At 34.9% G+C, this 22,346-nt stretch overlaps 1 protein-coding gene across 5 annotated transcripts in view; it reads left to right on the top strand.

The window, feature by feature from the left end:
• Positions 1-22,346, top strand: part of LOC142333757 (uncharacterized) — a 51,119-nt gene that overhangs the window by 6,639 nt on the left and 22,134 nt on the right. For 3 of the 5 annotated variants that reach the window (XM_075381235.1, XM_075381234.1, XM_075381236.1), the window contains exons 2-4: positions 3,314-3,391; positions 6,249-6,391; positions 11,725-11,790. In XM_075381235.1, the coding sequence (XP_075237350.1) occupies positions 6,363-6,391; positions 11,725-11,790 (95 nt within the window). In that variant the 5' untranslated portion in view covers positions 3,314-3,391; positions 6,249-6,362. The remainder of the gene's footprint in view (positions 1-3,313; positions 3,392-6,248; positions 6,392-11,724; positions 11,791-22,346) is intronic. The other 2 variants (XM_075381237.1, XM_075381238.1) reach the window with 2 other exon arrangements.

Raw genomic sequence — 22,346 nt, 5'->3', positions numbered from 1 at the left:
CAGCCTCACTGTCTTCATGGTTATTTTCATTGGATTGCAATAACCGTATCTACAGTTACGGAGCTGACGGTTTATTTAAAAACACTAATAAGATTTAAAAGCTAAAAAAAAATGTAAAAGCTTAAGCGTTTGAGAAACACAGGCGTGCGCGGCTCCGAATGTTTCTACGCGCGCGCGAGACCGTAAACCCGTCAGTCTCCTCGGCAAAAATACGAGTCGATTTTGTCCACCGGGACAAAATATTTTATTGTGTGCCAGCGAAAACTCGGAGAAATTTGTAAAGGAATCACCAGTGGAAAAGTGTTATTCAGAAGTAGTTAAAAAATTTTGTGAAACAGGTTTGGTGTTAGACCTGAAATGTGCCTGATACAGGTCAGTTTTAACAGCACAGGTCGTACATGACATTTAAGCGGCAGTTACAAGATCTCATAAATCTTTGTGGAGACTAAGCCTACACCTATACAGTATAGGTTGTCTCCGAATGGCTTCGACGGGACGTAATTCCTAACCTTGTAGTGGCCCTGAAAAGGGCCGTTTTTTGCTTTAGCTCTGAGAAGAGCTGTTGGGTCCGAAAGAAGCTCTCCGGAGAAGTCGGGGAGTTGCGGTCTGGCCATTGAAATCCGACCGGGCTTTCCCCCAGCGGCAGTTGGGTCTCTACTATAGCGTGGCAGTGATGGCCCCCAGAGCCCCACAGTGTCGGGTCGGCGTCAGTCGTCCTTCGCCGGCGCGGCCGAGGTGGTTCTTCCCGATCGATTCCACGCCGAGCCGGCTGCTCCAGCGGGAATTTCTTCAGGTGGTGGTTGACAATGAATTGTGTTCACTCTCGTGGTGAATATTGTTTTATTGGTGCCTGAGAAAACATATAAACAATGTTGAGTGATGCTTGTATCATTGCATTCGTATACTGTGCGCTAGTTCGTATTGTTGCTATCATGTCCACCTGCCGATATTAAATTAGGCATATATGAGGTAACAAGGTATGTAGAAGAAGATTTCACCAGGTTAAGCCCACACTGCAGTGAGGAGAACGTTGAAATGTTATCTGTATCAAATGCCGGTTTTCCATGACCTAACTAATAATGTTGATTATGCTAAAAGGGTTTACTTTTGTCAGTATTCAAGAACTATATTAGAGGCAGCATTGAGATTTTAGATCAAGTGTTTTTCACAGATGAAGTTTGGTTTCACCTTGGTGTGTGTGTTAAAAGTAGTTATAACTACCAGACCTGGCGTTCTGAAAACTCAAACATTTTCTTTGAATCTCCCTTATACCCCCAAAATATAGGCATATGGTGTATGATTTCAAGGCAACGAATAATAGGACCCTTGTTTCTTTGAGACTGTGAATGTTGCTGTCTTCTAAGAAATTATTTAACAGTTCATAGCCTTACTGCAAGAGGAAGAGCATGACTGCTGGTTTCAACAGGATAGCGCCACTTGCCATACACCTTGCCCTACTATGGAGATGCTGCAGAATTTTTTCAGTGGAAGAATCATTTCTAAAGGATTGTGGCCACCTAGTTCCACTGATCTGACTAGTCCAGACTTCTTTCTATATGGTTACTTAAAAGAAATTGTTTATAAGAGCAATTCACACAACCTACAAGAATTGACAAATATTACTGATGTCTTCCAGGAATTAGATAGGGTACAGCTAGCAATAGTAGCCACGTTAATGGTCAAACTTGTTGACAAGTGCATAGAAGTGGATGGACATCATTTTCAACACCTCTAAATTATTATGCAAATGTTTATCAATAAACTATTATTTATGGACTAAACTAAGTGATAGGCCCTCTTTTTTTAAGTTGAACACCCTGTGGTAGACTGCAGGTACACAGTATAACTATATATATATATATATATATATATATATATATATGTGTGTGTGTGTGTGTGTGTGTGTGCATGCATGTATAAAATTGTTTCGTCTGCTCTACTGGATGCAGATCTTATAAGATTTTTACGAAACTTGGTAGGGTGATGTAAGCCTATTGGGAATAGAATCTTATTGATTTTCAAGTGAACCAGTTCATAGGAACTGGAGTTAGAGACATAAAATATGGGTTTTCAGTACATTTTCAGCTTTTTTTGTTCTATTATTTTACTTCATTAAATCATGCCCTTAAACTAATGCTTTCATGAAAACTACAGCTCCATTTAAGTACACATCAAGTATTTAGCTAATTATTTAAAAATGTATTGTGTAATAAACATTATTTTTAAAATTAACAATAGTAATACAGATAACAAGCAATAAGATTTTATTATAGTATAATATTAAAGTGGTGTCTTATTAGGTGTATCAAGATTACATTTTAGGCTGTATGTTGCTCAGTGCAAATATTTTAAGTTCAAGAATGATTTTGAGACTAATTAGGTAGGCATTTTATTGTCAGTAAGTAATTCATTTCTAATTAATTAAGTCTGTTAACATAATGATAATTGGCATTTTAGTATCTGTAAATTAATTAATTTATAAGCCCAATTTTTTAGTTAAAATACTTATATATTTACAATTACTTGTAACTTTTACTTTTCTTACTGTAGTTTACTGTATTCATGGTTTTTTTTAAATTTTATTTTTATTTTATTTTTTTAGCCTTGTTGAATAACGTTGTACCAAATCAGGTTCTCTTATTTAATTTTATTAAATTTTTATGGCTGATAAAATAAAAGGGTTAATTCGATCAGTCAAAGTATTAGATATCAAGGTTTTTGCAATTGTCAGTGTTTCAAGATCCCCTTAGTCCAAAAAATCCAATAAAAATTATAGAAATTTTTAGATGTATGTATGTAAGTATGGCCTTTATTTTGATCACATTAAATTTTGGACAAAATGAAAAAAGAGGCAGGGGTAGTTTTTACCATTTTGAAATCTCATTTTGAAAAAGGTTTTTACCTTTTTGTTTAACAGTTGTAGAAAATTGAGCTTTAGTTTGAAGAAAATATTTATCAAGTTATTTAAAATCAAAACTTTTAAATCGATCGGATTTACGGTGGGAGATATTTTACACCATTTAAAAACAGTTCTTGCCACCTATCTTTAAAACCCTTTGACCAAAAAGTTTTAAATCTGGCTATATACATTCCAGCTTCAGCCTGATTTTTGACCTCATCAATCAACTAAGCATTGCTGTATTCATGGTTTTTTTTTAATTTTTATTTTAATTTTATTTTTTTAGCCTTGTTGAATAACGTTGTACCAAATCAGGTTCTCTTATTTAATTTTATTAAATTTTTATGGCTGATAAAATAAAAGGGTTAAATGGGGACTTTTCTTAAAGTATTGTTTTTAACTTTAATTTTCCAGGTTGAAAATTTAACGCTCTCTTGTATTAATGTAAAGGTCGTTGGATATTTCTAGAAAAAGGTTTCCTATTGGACTGAGGTAAATATTTTAAAATTATTTTTAAATTTGTTCGATCTCTGATATTATATTTGTTTTTCAAGATATGAGGTAGCTGTCAAGCAAGGAGGTCAGTGAGACCAAATATTTTACTAAAACATTTTAACGATTGTACTCTTAACGGTTTAATTTTGATAATAAAATTGTTGTTTGTTGAAGGGGGAACTTTAATCTAAAATCTTAACGAAGATTTCTTTCTCGATTATGCTTTTCATACTGCATAATTATTATCTTCATGCATAATAATGTATGAACACAAATTATGTAATTTAAATATATTTATAATTATAGAATTTCACTATTCTAAAATTGGATGAAGGTTGTACAGCAGTTCTGTGGGTTGTCTGTTTACACTGGCTGTTCTGTTTAGTGTTTTCTTTCTACCGATATATGTTGTATATATTTGGAGTGAGAAAAATTTGCAAGTCCTAATATTGACCAGAAAAGTGGAAAAAAATGTCCATTTTTCTGAGAAATAATTGGGAGTGGCAGCAAAAATAACCTTTTAACCCTTTTACATTGATATCACTTAACTTTTCAAACTTAATAAAAGTTTCATCTTGTATTGAATTTAAAAAAGTGTATTTTATGCTGGTTCTGGAAAACTATTGCAATTAACTTTTTATTATTATATAGCCTACACAATTTTTTAAGATTTTATGAAAAAATATACTGTTTCTAAAAACATGAAATAAGCTTACAAAAGACTTTCTGAAATTGTTATGTAGTTCCTTCATTAGTAATGTGTAGGTTTTGTTTGACTTAAAGAGGTGTAAGACCCTCTTTAGTAAATGCCAAAATGTACAACTTCTTTACTTTTTATGTGTTATTACTTTTAGATGTAATAATGTATGGAGCGAGTCAAAAGTATGGAAACCCCTCAACAACTTTAAAATCGTTACTTAAAGGATAAGGTATTGACCAACTACCTTACCTTTTGATAAGGAAAAGAATTTCAACCCTTTAGCGTGAAAGATCACTTTAAAATTTATGAAAATTTGATTAAATCGATATTATCAAATAGATTTATTTATTTTTTTAATTTATTAAACATAACGTTTGCTTATTTACTTAAATTTCATTTTAATAAAATGTTCTCCTCCTTCTGTTGTTTGATACTGTGTCAATCGGTTGTAAAAGTTCTCTCTTGATATTTTGTACTTATTCTCAAATTACATATTGTAAATCATCGATATCTTGGTGCTTATTATTATAAATAAACCTTTTAAGCGGTCTCATAGTAAGTAATCCGATGATGACAAGTCGGATGATCTCGCTGGCCATTCTATTTGAGCCCTTTGGCCAGTCCATCTTCAAGGAAAAAATACATTTAAAATTTCACGTATCTGAAGACTGAAATGAGACAGGGCACTATCTTATTAGACCAAATGTTTCGGAAGTCAGGGCCGACAACATTTTGAATGTTTGTAATGATACAGTCGAGAAGCAAAGCCTCATATTTCACTGTGTTTAAATTTCCATCTATAAATATAAGTCCTATTAATTGTCCGCCAATACCTACCGTTATATTTAGTCTCCTGACTAAATACACAGCTGTGTATGTGCCTCATGATAGCTGTGCGGATTAATATCTGTCCATATCAACAATTATGGGGATTTACATAGTCGTCTAAAAAAATTGTGCCCTCATAACTAAAAACTTTGTCGTTTAATAAATTAGGATCTGCCAAAATATGGTTCATCGTAATTTTGCAGAACATCTTAACTTCTTTAATCATAGTAATCATCATTAAGTTCTTGCACCAGAGAATTTTGAAGGGTTTGAAATTTTTAGTTTGTAATGTTCGAATTACTGAACTTAAGCCAATATTATGTTCTTACTGTACCTTTTAAAATAGGATTACAATTATTAAATGTTGCATTGAACGATTCACAAACTTCATTGTATGGCCCAAAAAATGATTTCAGAAAAGGCAAAATAGATGTAAATAACAAATGCAGCAAAGGTAGACAAAACCAATTAGTCAACTGACCACAATAAATTCTCATAAGAAACTAACATTGTAATAATGAAACAGTCTAAATGGAATATTACACAAAATTAAAGTAAGCTTCAATTTTTGCAACAGTAGTAAGAGACAGTCAATGTTCAGCTGATCAGCATGATTTGGTGCCAATATTTCTATTTATTTACTAATTAAATTGGAACGAAAACAATTTTTTGTGTTGAAAAACAAAACTTTTTTAAAATTTAAATTTAACTTACAAAATAAATTTTAATTTAATTTCTTTTTATTTAATTTTATTATTTGAACTTACTAAATTTAGTAATTTCAAAATCCAAACTTTATCTTGCTGCCATTTTGAGTGCTGACTTTTTATTTTATACCATTATTCTTGTCTTAAAGAGATCTTTAAAATATTGTACCACTCAAAAGGTGCTATCCATTTAAAATATTTGAGTTACAACCCGTGGGTCCCCTCGCAAGGAGTTGAAATTCTATTTCTCATCAAAAGGTAAAGTAGTTGACAGATACCTTATCCTGAAAGTTACAGTATCTGGAACGATTTTAAAGTTGTTGATTACAATGTTGTACTCGCTTTGTATATTTGTAAATGTACTGTAGATTTTACATACTCGTGTAAAATTTGCATTTACAGCCATCATCTTAGAATATGTTTCAATTTCCTTGAATTGTTAGTCACTGCTGTATTGTGTGTCTAGTGGGCAGTCACGAAGTAGAGAAAATTGCCGATTGTAATGTCCAAGTTCCCCATATTACTGATTTCACTACCTCTGCTGCTTTTTTGAACTGTGAAAAATAATTAATTCATGCCTGTCTACTTTGGGTTTCAAAATTATGTTTTTATTTTTCAGATCAGATTTAAAAAAAAAATGTTCATTAACAGGCCCATGGTATATAGGCTAAACTCTGTAATTGTTTTAATTGAAAATAAAGTATAGTAATAAAAAATATAAAAATGGAAAATAATGAAGAATCTGATGACTGTAAAAATGAGGTAAGTTTTCTGTTTGTTTAAATAAAAATTCAGTAGAACTTTGTTCATCTGTTATCTGATAAAACCTTCTGTCTATACCAGTCTATTGACCACAAAGGCCAAAGAAATAAATTTACAGTGTGCAAATTTTAACCCATGTGTGGAAAGGACTTGCAAATTTTCCGCATGTGGAAAGTTGCCTCCCACTATTATTTCTTATTTTATGTAACTACTGTACACTATTCTCCTTTTACCGGTTGTGTACAATTTTGTCAATCAATTTAAAGCTTTATAAGTTTTTTCATAATTGCTGCAAAAAAATAAAAATCACTGACTTTATTCTGTTCTGTAATAATTTCTGTTAATCTGTCAGTCTCATTTCAGTATTGAAATTTAAAAAAAAAAAGAACTATAGAACAAAACAATCATCCTTTTTCTGAGTATGTCTTAACTTAACTCCAGTCTGGGCTTGTGTGAACCTGTCAAAAAACAGTAAAAAAATGATTTGTAACTTAAGTGACTCTTCTGAAGAAGTTTTGAAACTTGAAAAAATATTTGGAAATACCTGCACTGTACATAGTCCTCCCTGATGGGAAGTCTTACTCTTTCTAGCTCCTACAGCTTTTCTTCCCACTATACACAGAGCTGCAGAACACTTTACACAATTCACATACACTACACCAAGAACGCTACACAAATTACAACATATACCCTTACACAACTACAAAATAAGCATCCTACGATGTGAATGCCACGTGTGATATTCCCATTGGTATACTGCTCTTAAACGGATCCTACAGACATTATACAAGTCTTAAACAAGATCATCCGATTGAGCTGAAAGCTACCTACCCGATTACAGAACGAGTCCAACACACAGTATTGAACCCAAACAAACGAACACTAAACCTAATACCAAAACCGAGAAGCAAACGTAAATTGAAAAGAACAGAACTTACTATGAAATAAAACAAATATAAAAACCAAAAACACCCTTCTTGAAATCAAAGATCTGTGCTCAGTGTGCTAAGGAAGGCCACAATGATACTAACTGCAGAAGATGAAAATTGTGTGAACTGCAGTAGTTCACATACATATCACTCCCGAGATAGCCCAACTTTTAAAGAAATTTCTGTATCAAGCAGTAATTATCTTTCCCAGTTGCTTGAAAAGAATATAAAAAAGATACAAAACTCTCGTAACCTGGTTAAACCAGATGTTTCTTCCGTCGCCACTACATCATTTAAAGCCCCTGCAAATGCAGGCAACCAACAGTACGGATCCTGCAGTGAGCTTAAGAAGCTTGTTCAAGTGTTATCTGATCAGTTTGCTTCACTTACTGTAACTATTTCTGAGTTGGTTACAAGTTGGTGGTTACTGCTAGTGAAACTAATACTAGTGGGATCCCTCTGAAAGTTCCTGACCCTAAAGTTTTACCTTTCGAGACAGGAATAAATACAGCTGGCGGTAAGCCATCTAATAAGCTTTCTGTTGAGGGAGCTCACACAACCACCTCCTCTGGGATGTCGTCTGCAACTTCCCATTTTTAAAAATATCCCCCTTCATCACCATGTATACTGGAGGATATTGTAGAGGAACCGCCTGACTCCAGGGCAATGGAGTTTTTAAAATAAATTCAAAAAGAAAATCTGGATCACTTTAAACTAATTTTTTCATTTAGTTGTCTGTATCTATAACTACCTTTATTTATGAGCAATATTCAGCAGAATGTTAGAAGTCTTCATTCCCCCATTGGAAATGTTAGTCTGTTGATGCGAGCACATGAACCATTAATAATGTGCTTCCAAGAAACGCATCTATTACAACAAGATGTGATAACATTCGGGAGGTTATTTCTGTGAGAGATACGACTCTCTTGTATACAGTAGAGATAGTATTGGTGTTGCTATTTTTATGCAGAATGAGATATTGACTAGAAGGATACCACTATCTATCCTCATTCCTGCTATTGCTGTGAAAATCTCTATCCCCATCAAATTAGATATCTGCAATTTGCTATCTCTCACCGAACTCTGAGATCAGTGCTCTAGAAATGTCATATCTCTCACACAAATCCTCTCTATCTCTCACTATTAACAATCATCATTGTTAATAGTAGGAGACTTCAATGCCCACCATATTTCCTGGGTCTTATCTTTCTGCTCCTGGATATAGTGAGACAAGACTTTGACGTCCAAGTCTTGTATGATCCATTATTCAGTAAACAAACGTTTGTCTACTAAATAATAGATCATACACATTCATATCCTCATCATCTGGTACATTGTCCAACATCGACCTTATGCTCACAGAATTTACTCCCTCATCTTAATTCAACTGTTTGTGATGACTTTCACGAGCAGATTCGTTCTGCTTGATGTCTCTCACTTCATCATATAGTATTGAATTTCAGAGGTACAAGATACAGATAGAAGTATTACCGTTAAAAGTTGGTGATTCTTTCAGTGAATTAAATGCTCCATTTCCATTCGAGTTGTCACATGCACTTAAAAACTCACATGACTTCTCCCCTGGACCTGACAACATTTGTCTCAGTATGCTGTCACAACTTTCTAATTCTATGCTACAAAACCTATTGTGTATTTTTAATAGTTTTTCTCCGCACAAGTCTTCCCACCCATCTTGTCAAAAGCCATTGTCGTACCAGTACTTAAACGTCGTGAAGACAAGCTACTCTACCTAGGTGAAGTTACCGCCCTATCTCCTTGAAAAGCATTTTATGCAAAGTGATGGAGAGAATGGTGAACTGCAGACTTACATGGTACTTATAGAGATATGGCCTCTAATCTTCAGAACAGTGTGATTTCTGCTAAGGACGATCTTCCATTGACTATTAGCAGCTATTTAAATAACTTTCCTACTTTGCCAGTGCATCACCGCTATCTTCATTGATATCAATAAGACATATGACACTCTCTGGCAATGTGGCATTCTAAACACACCCTTAAAGAATGAAGAGTCAAGGGCAATATGCTTGCTTTTATTAGGGGTTTTTTAAATGACCGAACTTTCCATGTACGTGTCACAGATTCTTTCAGGTAGCGTCACCTTAGAGAATGGAATGCCTCAAGGAAGCGTATTAAGTATCACCTTGTTTGCTATAGCCATCAACAGTATATTACTAAATGTGTGCAGCCACCTGTTTCATGTTATTTATTTGTTGATGATTTTGCTATATATATATATATATATATATATATATATATATATTATGTCCCATTCAACAGCCACAGCAGAGAGACTACTACAGAACACTATATCTCACCTTGAAGCTTGGTCCAAGGTTATCTACCAGCTCACCTTTTCACCTGAGAAAACAAAATGTGTAGTATTTTCTCGCTTGCGGGATCCTTTTACTCCACAAGTTTTTCTCAACAGAGAGCTAATTGCTCTCTCTTGATATCAAGATTTTAGGTTTATTTTTTGATAGCCGTTTTACATGGTTTAAACACATCAAACAATTAAAAACAAAATTTTATAAACTTTTAGATGCTGCGAGTCCATAGGAACACCAATTGGGGAGCCAATCAATCATGTGTGTTGCGTTCTTATTCATTTGTTCATTCCCATGTTGATTATGGTTGTCACCTACTCTTCAGCATGTCATTCCTGCTTAAAATGTTGGATGCTGTACATTGCTTTCCTTCGGCTTACTACAGGTGTCTTTAGATCAAGCCTTGTCATATGCATATTTTTTGACTGCAGTGAACTATCACTTTGAGAAAAATGATACCTACTTCTAGCATCTTACTTTGCCCATCTTAAAGGACAACCAAATCATCCAGCTTTTGATATAGTCCTTTGGAATCCTAATTTATGAAGGTATGCGGACCATGCACATTATACTGCACCTGTAGGTGTTTGTACCCATCGTTTACTGCATTGATTAAATGTTGACACACCTATTCTTCCAACATACCTGTGTTTGTATTCTCCATGGAGAATCAACCTTATAAATTTTATACTTGATGTTACGTTATACAGTAAAGAATCAACACCGCCTATCGTCTTTCAGCAAATGTTTCACTTATCCTCTCCAAGATAAACCCACACACAGTAGGACATGCAGATGGATCGAAACAGAATGATACTATTGAATGCACATTTGTTGTTAATGATAGAATATGTTTGATTTACCTGGTATTACAAGTGTCTTTACTGCTGGATTATACGCTATAAATAAGGCTTTGAATATCATTAATCTTAAGTACCGTCATATCTTTATGTGTAGCATTAGTGTGGTGCTCTCCAAGACCTAGAAAACTATTATTCTGAAAACATCCTATAGTCACCGAAATCTACAACACATTCGCTGAATTAAAACAATCGAAACACACAAGTGAGTTTCTGCTGGATCTCTAGCCACATGGGAATTCCAGTAAATGAATTTGCAGACCTCGCTGCTAAAGATGCATGTGGTCAACCGTCCTTCATGTAGTCAATCATCGAATCTTGGGCAATGATAATGAAGTTTTAGACCGGATGTTTCTATTTTTGCATCGTATTTAATGCATGAAATTTGATATTGTTTTGTACTGGAAACAGTTTTTATGTGGTTGTTTTTTTTTAATTTTTATGGTTTTTGTGTTGGTTTTTTATTCTGTTATCTGAAAAGGGGCCTTTACACCCCTGTCGGACTTTGTTAAATTTTATTTATGTTTATGTGAATTTTATATAGTTTTTGTTTTTATTTTTAAGTTTCTTTTAAATAAATTTATTGTGATGTTAAGATTCTGACTGTGATATTAGTTGTAAGTTTTTAGTGATTAGTTTTAAGTTTTATTTCCTTTTTAACACTTTAATTTTTAACCTAGTTTTAGTTTTTATGTTGGTTCTTAGTCTTTTTATTATCCGAAAAGGGGCTCTTTGCACCCCTCTCGGACTTTTTTAAATCCTGTTTATTTTTAGTTAATTTTACATATTTTGTTTTTATGTTTATGTTAATTCTATGTTTATGACTGTGATATTAATTTTAAATGTGTCTCAAGAGAATTTTTGGCTGTGATAGTAGTTGTAAGTTTTTGTTTAATTTTTTTGGTTTTTAGGCCAGTTCTAGTTTTTATTATTTTTATAAAAATATTCTGGGCGATGATACACAAAAACATTTTTTGCCCTTTAAAAAAAAAAACACAAAAAACTGTACATAACCATTTTTGCTTCTAGCTTTTTACTATTTCTGATTGTACTTAACACCAAAATCAGTTTTTTCCATTTTATCACATTGCATGAACTACTTTTATATTGTACTATATTGTACACAGTAACATATTTTAGTATATTTTCTCTGTTTATAAATAAAAATTTTTATTATTTACATACTGTTTATCTTTTAGGAAATACCTTTTCTATTACCTGCCTATTCTCATATCTGTCGCAGCTATGGGCCAGACTACTGATAGATAAGTACAAATTTTACTCATCGTATAGTCAGTGAAGTTATATGTTTTTTTTATTATGTGGGAATGATATGAGATTGATTGAAGCAGTTTCTGATTTTGTCACTGATGTAGAAAGTAACGAAATTGAGACCAGAAAAATTTTAAAGTTGTCAGAGTGTAATTGGGCAACATAGTTTGTTACAAGTTTATTTGAATTTTTTATAATTATATCAGTCTTAACTCACATTATTTTCATTTCTCCATACTAACATATTCCAGTGGATGTACATTCCTTGTTACATTTTTTTGTATGAAAATGCACGTTTACCAAATATTTAATTTTCTATTCTTTAAAACTCCCTCTATGAATCATGAGACCTTGCCGATGGTGAGGGAACTTGAGTGCTCAGTGATACAGAGTAGCTGGACCGAAGGTGTTATCATATTGGAGAGGTATCTGTTGAGAGCCAGACTAAGGAATGATTCCTGAAAGAGGGCAGCAGCTCTTTCAGTAGTTATTAACGGTGTAGATCAGGATGACTTAAATGGCCATATCAATCAACATCACTCAATCCTCTTGAGTACTGCGCAGCTGAAAGCAATGGAAAACTACAGCTGCTTTTTTTTTTTCAAGAAAATGCAGCTCTCTGAATTTTCATATAACAAAGATGGAGGCGCCTTCCTTGGTAAAATTTTCCGGAGGTAAACTAGTCCCCCATTCGGATCTCTGGGTGGGAACTACTAAGGAAGGGGTCACCAGAAAATTCAAAAATAACTTTCTACGAGTCAGACTGTGGAAAGTTAGAAATCTAAAAAAGGTTGGTAGGTTACAAAATTTAAACATGGAAATGGATAGGATAAATGTAGATGTAGTAGGAATTAGCAAGGTTCAGTGGAAAGAGGAAAACGACTTTTGGTCAGGTGATTTTAGAATAATTAACTTGGCTTCAAATAATGGGCAAGCAGAAGTAGGTTTCGTAATGAACAAGAAGATAGGGAAGAGAGTAGAGTGTTTCAAAATGTTAGCGATAGAATGATTGTAATAAGGATAAAATCAAATTCTAAACCGACAATGATTGTTAACATCTATATGCCTACAAACACCCATGATGATGTTGAGGTAGAGTGTGTATATGAAGAAATTGACGAAGCAGTTAAACACATAAAAGGGGATGAAAATTTAATAATAGTTGGAAATTGGAATGCAAGCATTGGAAAAGGCAAGGAAGGAAATATAGTAAGTAAATACAGACTGGTCAAAAGGAATGAGTTAGGGAACTGACTTATAGAGTTTTGCACAAAGTATGATTTAGTAATTGCCTAATTTAAAAATCATAATAGAAGAATAATACATGGAAAAAGCCAGGTGATTCTGCAAGGTATCAGATAAATTATATCATGGTTAAGCAAAGATTTAGAAATCAGTTGGTTGACTTCAAAGCTTACCCTGGAGCAGACATTGATAGCGACCATAATTTAGTGATAATGAAATGTAGATTGGGGTTTAGAAACCTGAAGAAAGGTATCATATGAATCAGTGGAATTTAGAGAAGCTTGAGGAAGAGGAAATAAAGAAGATTTTTGAGGACATTGCAAGAGGTCTGAGTAAAAAAGATAAGATAGTAAATGTAGAAGAAAAATGGGAGAATGTAAAACAGGAAATTCCTAAATCAGCAGAAGCAAACTTAGGTGGAACAAAGAGTTGACCATTTTTTCCAGTAATTTTCTTTAACAAAAGTTGATTTTTTTTAACTTTACTTTTCCAGTAATTTTAACGTTAAAGACACGAGATGGTAATTTTCCATTTTCAGGGATCTTTGCCACATTTCAAGTGAGAGTTGACTACAGCTTCTTTCTAACCCTGGGATAGTCTCCCTGTATCCGAATATCATTATATATGTTTAGTAATCTGGTCAGTACTGCATTTGGTAGTCGACGTAGTATAGTGGAGGCAGTGTTTCTCAACCTGGTGGGGTGCACCCCCTAGGGGGACATTATAACATTAAACGGGGGACATGAGCATATAGAAAAGAGAATATTATTAAAAAATTTATTAATTTACTGAAAGGAAAGCAAAACATAAATTCTGATGTAATAAATAATAAATACACATCTACACTGATGTAATACACTTATAAATAGGATTGTATGAGTACTGCACAATTTATTTAATAATTTACTTATCAATACTAAATTAAAAACAAGTTTAATCATTTTTAGTGAGCCCTTAGGCCTGTCATGCAGAACAAAGTTTTTTGAAGGAATACTTAATATTAGAAATAGACAGTCTTGAGTTCTTTTTCTATATTTAGCTGAGATCTATATTTTGTCATCATAGCAGCCACCTCAGAAAATCCGCTTTCACAAAGGTAGGATGTTGAAAATGGTAATTGTATATGAAATACTCTTGTTTTCCATGCAGAAATCTCATCATCTGCTCCTGCCCAAAATCCGAAGAGCAATTTATTACTTTATTGTCTTTTGATTTTGCCATTTGCCGTGAAGTATACAAAGATTTCTTCTTTGGCAGTTGAGAGTCCTTTGGGAGTATTTTGGATTGGATCCCTAACCCACTCATAACACGCTACAAAGTTGTCAGGAAGAAAATACTTTTTTAAATTCTTTGCCAGCATGGCTAAATGATTTTCAATGGTTACAAAAACAACTTTCACTTTTCTTCAGCCTTGTAAGTTCTAATATAGTCATTCACATTTGCAAACATTTCTAGGTTTTTTGCTTTAGATTTCTGGCCCACAATTTCAGTTTTCTACAGAAAGCATTAACTTTATCACTTGTATCCAACATATGTATATTTATTTCTTGTAGTTAAAAATTCAAGATATTTAATTTCTTGAATATATCAACCAAGTAGCTCAGTTCCATCACAAATAAACCATCTTGAAACTTCTTCTTGGCTTCCAGTTGGTTTTCCTCTTCTAGAAAAATGGGGATTTGATCTCTTAATTCATAAACATGTTGCAAAAATTTCCCACATGATAACCAGCTTGCCTTGTAATAAAATACGCTAAATGTACTGCACCCATGTCTTTACAAAGTGCAGAAAAGATTCTTGATTTTAGAGATCTCATTTTTATATAATTTACTACGGTTACAACCATAGTTAGCAAAATATTCAGACCAGGACTCATTTCTTTGGAAGCCTTAGCTTCTCTGTGGATCATGCAATGTGTCCAGACACATTGTGGAGATTTTTGTTTCACCTTGAAATCTTCCAGACATTGAACGAGCACCATCATTGCATATTCCGACGCAATTTTTCCACTGTGTGTTTGCCTTTTTTAAAAAATCACTTAAGATAGCAAATAATGTGATTGCTGTTGCTTTGAGTTTTATTGGTTTGCAGAAAAGTAGTTCTTTAATTCTACTGTTGACATACCATCACAAAATGGAATGTATGCAATAAAATGAGGATCTTTATTGCTATCTGTTGCCTCATCAAGCTGGATTGAAAACAATTTGTCATGCAACTTTCTCAAAAGCTGATGCTGCACAGTACACCTTACGCTACATCACCAATTCGACAGGCAACAGTATCATTTGATAGAGGTATGGATTGCAATTGTTGGGCAAAATTTTCTTCCAACATAGTTTTTACAATCTCAATTGTAGTTGGCAAAATAAGCTCTTCACCAATGGTGTGAGGCTTTTTACATCTGGCAATTTAAATGAAACTTTGTAAGAGACAAGTAAAGCTTTTTCATTCAGGGAAAAAGATTTTTTTAAAAACGATTTTTGCTTTTCGTACGATTTTAATTTTAATTTAAGAATTCTTGGGGTTTGTTAACACACTCGCTGTGATGTGTTTCCAAATATTGTTGTAAGTTTATTAGGTTTCATGAGAAAATGACACACTGGGGACTTTCTTCTTCATTTACTTGAGTAGTGGTAAACCCAAAATTGGAGTTGAAAGAAAATTGGAAAAGAATGTTTTCTTTTCAGAACCACGCTTATCTGTGCACTTGTTGATGTTTCACGATCGTCTAATGCTCACTTATGCCTACTTAAAAATTTATTCATGATTCTGTATAAATCTACTGCTGTAAATATTTAATAGCGTGAATTGAAATTAACATGCAGATTACAACATACATATTCATGATACATTTGATAGCGATGGAAGGATCAACTCGACTGAGACTGGCTGGAATTGAACGAGGTGCAGCATTTATACACATTTGCTCAGACGTCTCGAATGTTCGAGACAAATCAGAACTTCTCGCAAAGCCACAAGAATGTTTGGTATGGTGGACGTAAAACAGAGCAATAGAGAGGCATCGATTCTGGTTTTGTCAATGCAGCGAATTGGTATTGTCATATATCAATAAATTTAGTTATTCTTTGTAATTTGTAAAGTTTGTAATTAAGGTTGTAGTGTAGCTTTAACGTCAAAGTACTCAAAATACATAAATTATTATTGTTTACATTGTTATTGTATGAGGGGAGGAGCGTGATGAAAATGATAATTGAAAATTGGGTCGCAAATACTGAAAGGTAATCCTGCTGCCATGTCTGCAGCAGCTTGGACAGTAGATTGCATTTCGCTTTTTGTGAATGGCGCATTGAAGGCATAATCTGAGTTTGTGTTGAATTTAAGATCTCGTTCTGCTTCTTGTCATTCAAAAGGAAAGGTTCTGGATTTATTAATGTGAGCATACTGTGTAGCTAGAGCGTTAAAATTTCTTCCGTATTAATTCCTCTCAGATTAATTCCTCTTTATGCTTTACCTGTAACGGGAATGAATACTAATTTGCCTGCAATTGTTGGGATTTTCCTCCATAAATCGATGTTTGGGATAGACCTTTGTATTGCTGATATGCATTTCTCCCAGCCAGATCGTTTCACATCTAGTATCTTCCTTTCAGTAGTGCCTGCAGCTCAAAGACGTAACTCAAAGTAAGTAACTTTATTGTCCTCTGTTGGCCTGTGTTTATATTTATTAAAAAACTCTTCTTTTGCTCTTATTGCCTCTTTGATCTCCTGATTCCAGCATGGTACTGGGATTCTGGATGGATGACCACCTCTCCTTGGAATAAATTATGTCACAGCAGATGTGATAAAGGAAATGAAATTCATCAATCTTCTTCCATGTTGTCGATGGGTAGTATGCTGCTATAGAATCTTGACCGGTCAGGGCCGTTGGTGTTTAAACACCAATGTTTCAATGAGCACGCAATCTTCTTTGGCTACCTGACAATATCAGTAGCGGAAAGTGATTGCTTCCATAAAGATCTGGGAGCACTGTCGATGATAATCGTGAGGGCAAAGCTGACTGCAATTGAAAGATCTGTGACTGAGAATGTACTGCTCCCGGCATTGAAGTGTGTGCTCCATTGTTTAAAAGCACTAGGTCATTATCGAGGAGTAGGCTTTCAATTCTGAATTCAGTGTTGTTAGTACGACTGCATACCCAGGTTAAACTGTGGGTGTTTAATTAAGTCCCCTGTTACGAGAAACAGAGGAAGTAGTTGTTCGATTAAGTCCTGGAGTTCTTTATTTCGCCACGAGGTGTCTGGTAAATAAAGGGAGCAAACTGTCAACTTTAAAGGTTGCTTTACAGATATTGCTACTGCTTGCAGAGGTATAGTGAGTGGAAGATTCCTTGCAGCATGCATGTTACTCTTGAATATAGCAACTTCTGCTTTAGATCTGATGCCGGGTTCCACATCACAATGAAACAATTTGAATCCTCTCATGTTGAAATGTTCTTCTGGCTTACTTGAAGACATGCACAAAGGTGTGCTTGGTCAGGAGGCTCTTCAGTACGAAGTACATCTGTTTTATATTCCATTGTAGGATGTTCTCCATTATTGGTATGTAATTCAGAATGTGACATTGTGAGGCAAATGCTCACTTTCTTGGATTCCTTTCGGCCAGCTTTTATTTTATTTTTTTTTTATTATAATAGTTCGCTCACGTTTTCGATGTCACCAAGGTCAGAGTGATCAGTGACACTAATGATCGATCCTAGGCCTGAACCAGAGCTTGCAATGGGATCAAGAGGGACAAGTGTTCTCCATTTTCTTTGTTTTATGAAATCTTCCCAATCCTTTGATATAGCTGTATCTTTCCCTGTGCTATTTTGATCACGGATATCCACTAAGTATTGTTCGATGAAATTCGTTATTACTGGCATCAGTTCTTTTACTGTGTTCGAGGATGTAGTTTTAGCTTCTTGAGCATAATTTAACTTTCTTGCGTTATTTGGGCAGACTCTTGGCCTCAAGACAGCTGACTTTCTGTGAGGACTTCACCTCCTGCATTCCTACTTTCTGTTTGTATGGGAAGTAACGTGACCTTAATGAGTGCTGGCCTCCACATATGACACCGATTAAATAATAATCGATTATTATTATTCTGAGGGGTATTTGGTTAGCTGGCATCTCTCCCGCCACCACCCCATTCGGTCGCCCTAGAGCATAGACCAAATGTTCCACGCCAAAAAACGGCTACTGTGCCTCAAAAACAGATTTGCAACCTCGTTATTCCTAATGCTCCTAGTGAGCTCCTATGGGGTATAATAATCTTCATAGATTCAAAACAAAGTTCATCACTGTGCACAGATCTCCCACAAAGACATGTCTTAATTATGGCACATTTCGAAGCAGTGTGTCCAAAGCATAGATACTGAAAACATTGCATTTGTTTAGATACGAAAGCTCAAACACTTAACCTTTGTATACCGGCTTATATCTTCTGAAAGATAGTATGGTTAAAAACCAGCATTTGAGATGCAGAGGGAATTAACTGGCTGTCTCATCCCACTCTGAGTCGTACAGGCGGTGACTTACTGATAAGCTAGTTCTGGAATCATTTCTTCTTCACTGCAATTCAACAGATCTTTGCAGACAACAGTGACATCCTTGGTGGTGTTCAGGGTGTCAAGGGGATTCACTAAGATGTTACTGATTTTTCTCATATCTATTACTTCCTACTTTGAAGATCTGTCAATATTTCTGTAAGCAGACCAGCAATGCTTACCTAATATTTTTAAATGCTGATTCAATACAAGCATTGATTGTTTTTAATAAAAAATAGACTGTCTCAAAATTTCCCTCAGTTCTTTTGACAATAAGATATTTTGGTACAGCGATTGCATTAGTTGTTTGGAAGAGCTGATCAGGATCCACAACTGTTGTCTTTCTTTGCTTCACCCTGCTGGAAGGGCTTTTTACTAGACAAGGGTTTTTAAGGAGTCCCTCAAATCAGTACCGGTGAAAAGTCAGACTACTGCAGTAGAGCTCACGCATATGAAGCTGGGGCATGCAATTACAACATGGTGCACCCTGGTGTCCTGAGGCCATCGTTTGTGACTTGCTAACGTGGAGCCATTCACCTATTAGCACAATCGGTTCCACTGTAGGTTATGGTGTGTTTTGAGGCTGAAACACACAAAATGAGCAGTTTACATGCAAATTCTCAATAGGGTGAATGAATTCATTCTTTTAACATTTGGAAACCCATGGCGGCCTATTGACCTTGGTGGGAGGAAGACTGCAAGCGTGCATTAAGAGATGGGTGTAGGACTTTATGTAATTTCAGTGTAAGACCAGTTACTGAATTGCTGGGCACCTTCCAAAACTCGAGGGCTGTTTGCTGTAGAGTGTTTTGGTTTGTAATTCGATAGGTTTACATGGTTAGTTTCAGTCAGTTGAACGCACAGGGTGAATACATTGTTCAGGTAGAGCTTGGTGAGGTTGCTCTTTGCAGGAATTTGGATGTTGTTTTTTTGCAACATTCCTACATTGTTTCTGGTGATCTACTAGGTTTCTCTCGTTGGAAAGAGTTTCTTCATGGTTCTAATAATATGCGCACTATTCTGTACATAAGAGTGTTAGAATGTGTTTTTCTTTGACAGTTTTCTAATGAGCATCATGTATGGTATGGTAGATGGGCATCAGTTGTTTGATGGAGCGAACATTGATGTTACCGTTGGTAGGTATATTCCTGCTAATGTGTCCAACTGGAGAGTGGTTGATGATTGCTTAAGCAATCATCGGTTAATTGTTTATGAGATCGTTAGTGGTTTGCGTAATTGTTACTGCTGTAACATTCCGGTTGAGCGGGGTTGGCTTCTGCACAGGCATGGAAATTGGAAGAAGTTTGTCTATGTTTTGTCAGCCAGCATCTGTGTTTTAGATCAAGGTCTGGACACAATTGGCCTGGAGGAGGCAGAGAGGTTAACAGCAGCTTTTATGATGGATGCTGCTGAGTACTTGATTCCCTGAAGTTCTGGTTGAGAGAGGTTGGCTACTTGGTGGAATACAGAGTTGTCTAATATGAAGAAAGCTGTCTGTCATTTACGAAGGCCCTTTCAATGTGAGGGTGATCCTGAGCAGCGGGCAGTGCAGGCACAGTGGGCATTGTGTGCTGTATAATGGGTTCTTTCATCTTATGCATGTGTGCACACATGTATATGACAGCTGAAAGAATTGATTTGCAATCAATTTTTATTTATATCAGACTATTTGTATTAATAATTCTATGAGTTGACTATGAATAACCTAATGGTTCAAAGTCTAAATTAATAAAATTAAAAAAAATTTGAACTTGTATATATAAATTTACAGTAGAAAAATCATTTGTTTCCTTTTTCTGCTTCTTTCATAATAAATCTTAGATTATCTTTGAATAGAATTTTACTGGCATAATTCAATGAAGCTCAATTATACCATGAGAGTTGGTCGATTATAAAATAAAAATATTTTTTTTAAGGTTTTTGTTAATTACATCATTGAAGCATTTAAAAATAGAAATGGGTAGGTTAAAGCTAGGTAAAATAGGCACATTACTGAAGTAAAATGGGAAGATGATAAAGATTTTTGGTTAGTAAGTTATTGAATAATTATCAAAAAAGGGAAATACAGGAGTAAGAATAATAAAAATGAATAAGAATAGAAGGCAAATAATTTATTTCAAGCATCGCAGTAGGAAAATTATTTTAGAAAAGTTATTTCTAAGCCCAAGTCTGCAACACTGGTGGCAGAGTTGTATGTTGACTTCTTCTGCAGAAGGTGAAGAGATACAAAAATAGTTTACGTAATGGCATATCATTAGGAGACTGAAATGTCGTATGAGACTGATGAGAAGGGAATGTAGTGCTGACTACATCAGAGAAATGGAAGAGTAGCTAGGTTTTTAGAATTTTTCACCAAGCATAAACTAGTGATCATTAGCAAATTTTGATTCTGCCCACGATTTGATAGTGACAAAAAGTGATTGCTTAAAGAAGAAATGAAAACAATGAGATGGAATAAAGACAAGCTAAAAGAGCGTAATATATAGTTAAAATATGAATAAATCATAGATAGATACTGAAAGTTATAAAAGAATCTTTATTTGAAAAAATTATTACAAGTGGATATTTATTTTGTTTCAAAGTGACAGAAAAAAGAATTTATATTGAATTTTGCATTAAAAGTGTAATAAAGTGCAGTAAAGGGGTGAAGTCAAAGAAGGCTACAGCGAGGGTGTTATGCTGACATAAGGGTTTATGAGTTGTACAGTTGGTTTTAAGAAGGTATTAAGTTTAAGATGTTGAATTTGATGAAAGGGTTGAGACCTTGCCATTAGTGAGGGGGCTTGAGTGCTCAGGGATACAGAGTAGCTGGACCGAAGGTGCAACCATATCGGAGAGGAATCTGTTGAGAGCCAGACTAAGGAATGATTCCTGAAAGAGGGCAGCAGCTCTTTCAGTAGTTGTTAGGGGCGTGAGTCACAATGACTTAAACGGCCATATCAACACCACTCAGTCCTCTGAGTACTGCGCAGCTGAAAGCAATGGAAAACTACAGCTCTGCATTTGGAAATGAGGCTCTCTGCATTTTCACATAACAATAATGGAGGCGCCTTCCTTGGTAAAATATTCCAGAAGTAAAATAGTCCCCCGTTCGGATCTCCGGGTGGGGACTACTTAGGAAGGGGTCACCAGAAAACTAAAATATAACATTCTACGAGTCAGAGCGTGGAATGTTAGAAGCTTAAAAAAGGTTGGTAGGGTAGAAAATTTAAAAAGGGAAATGGATAGGGTAAATTTGGATATAGTAGGAATTAGTGAGGTTCGGTGGGAAGAGGAAGGCGACTTTTGGTCAGGTGATTTTAGAGTAATTAACTCAGCGTCAAATAATGGGCAGGCAGGAGTAGGTTTCGTGATGAACAAGAAGATAGGGAGGAGAGTGGAGTATTTCAAGACGCATAGCGATAGAATCATTGTAATAAGGATAAAATCAAAACCTAAAACGACAACGATTGTTAACGTCTATATGCCTACAAGCGCCCATGATGATGATGAGGTAGAGTGTGTATACGAAGAGATTGATGAAGCAATTAAACACGTAAAAGGAGATGAACATTTAATAATAGTTGGAGATTCGAATGCAAGCATTGGAAAAGGCAAGGAAGGAAATATAGTAGGTGAATACGGGCTGGGCAAAAGGAATGAAAGAGGGGACCGACTTATAGAGTTTTGCACGAAGTATAATTTAGTAATTGCCAACACCCAATTTAAAAATCATAATAGAAGAATATACACTTGGAAAAAGCCAAGCAATACTGCAAGG

This window comes from Lycorma delicatula, chromosome 13 (assembly GCF_047948215.1).
Source record: "Lycorma delicatula isolate Av1 chromosome 13, ASM4794821v1, whole genome shotgun sequence".
Lineage (NCBI taxonomy): Eukaryota > Metazoa > Arthropoda > Insecta > Hemiptera > Fulgoridae > Lycorma > Lycorma delicatula.
Note: the sequence above shows the minus strand (reverse complement) of the source record. Positions and strands in the feature narration are given on the sequence as shown.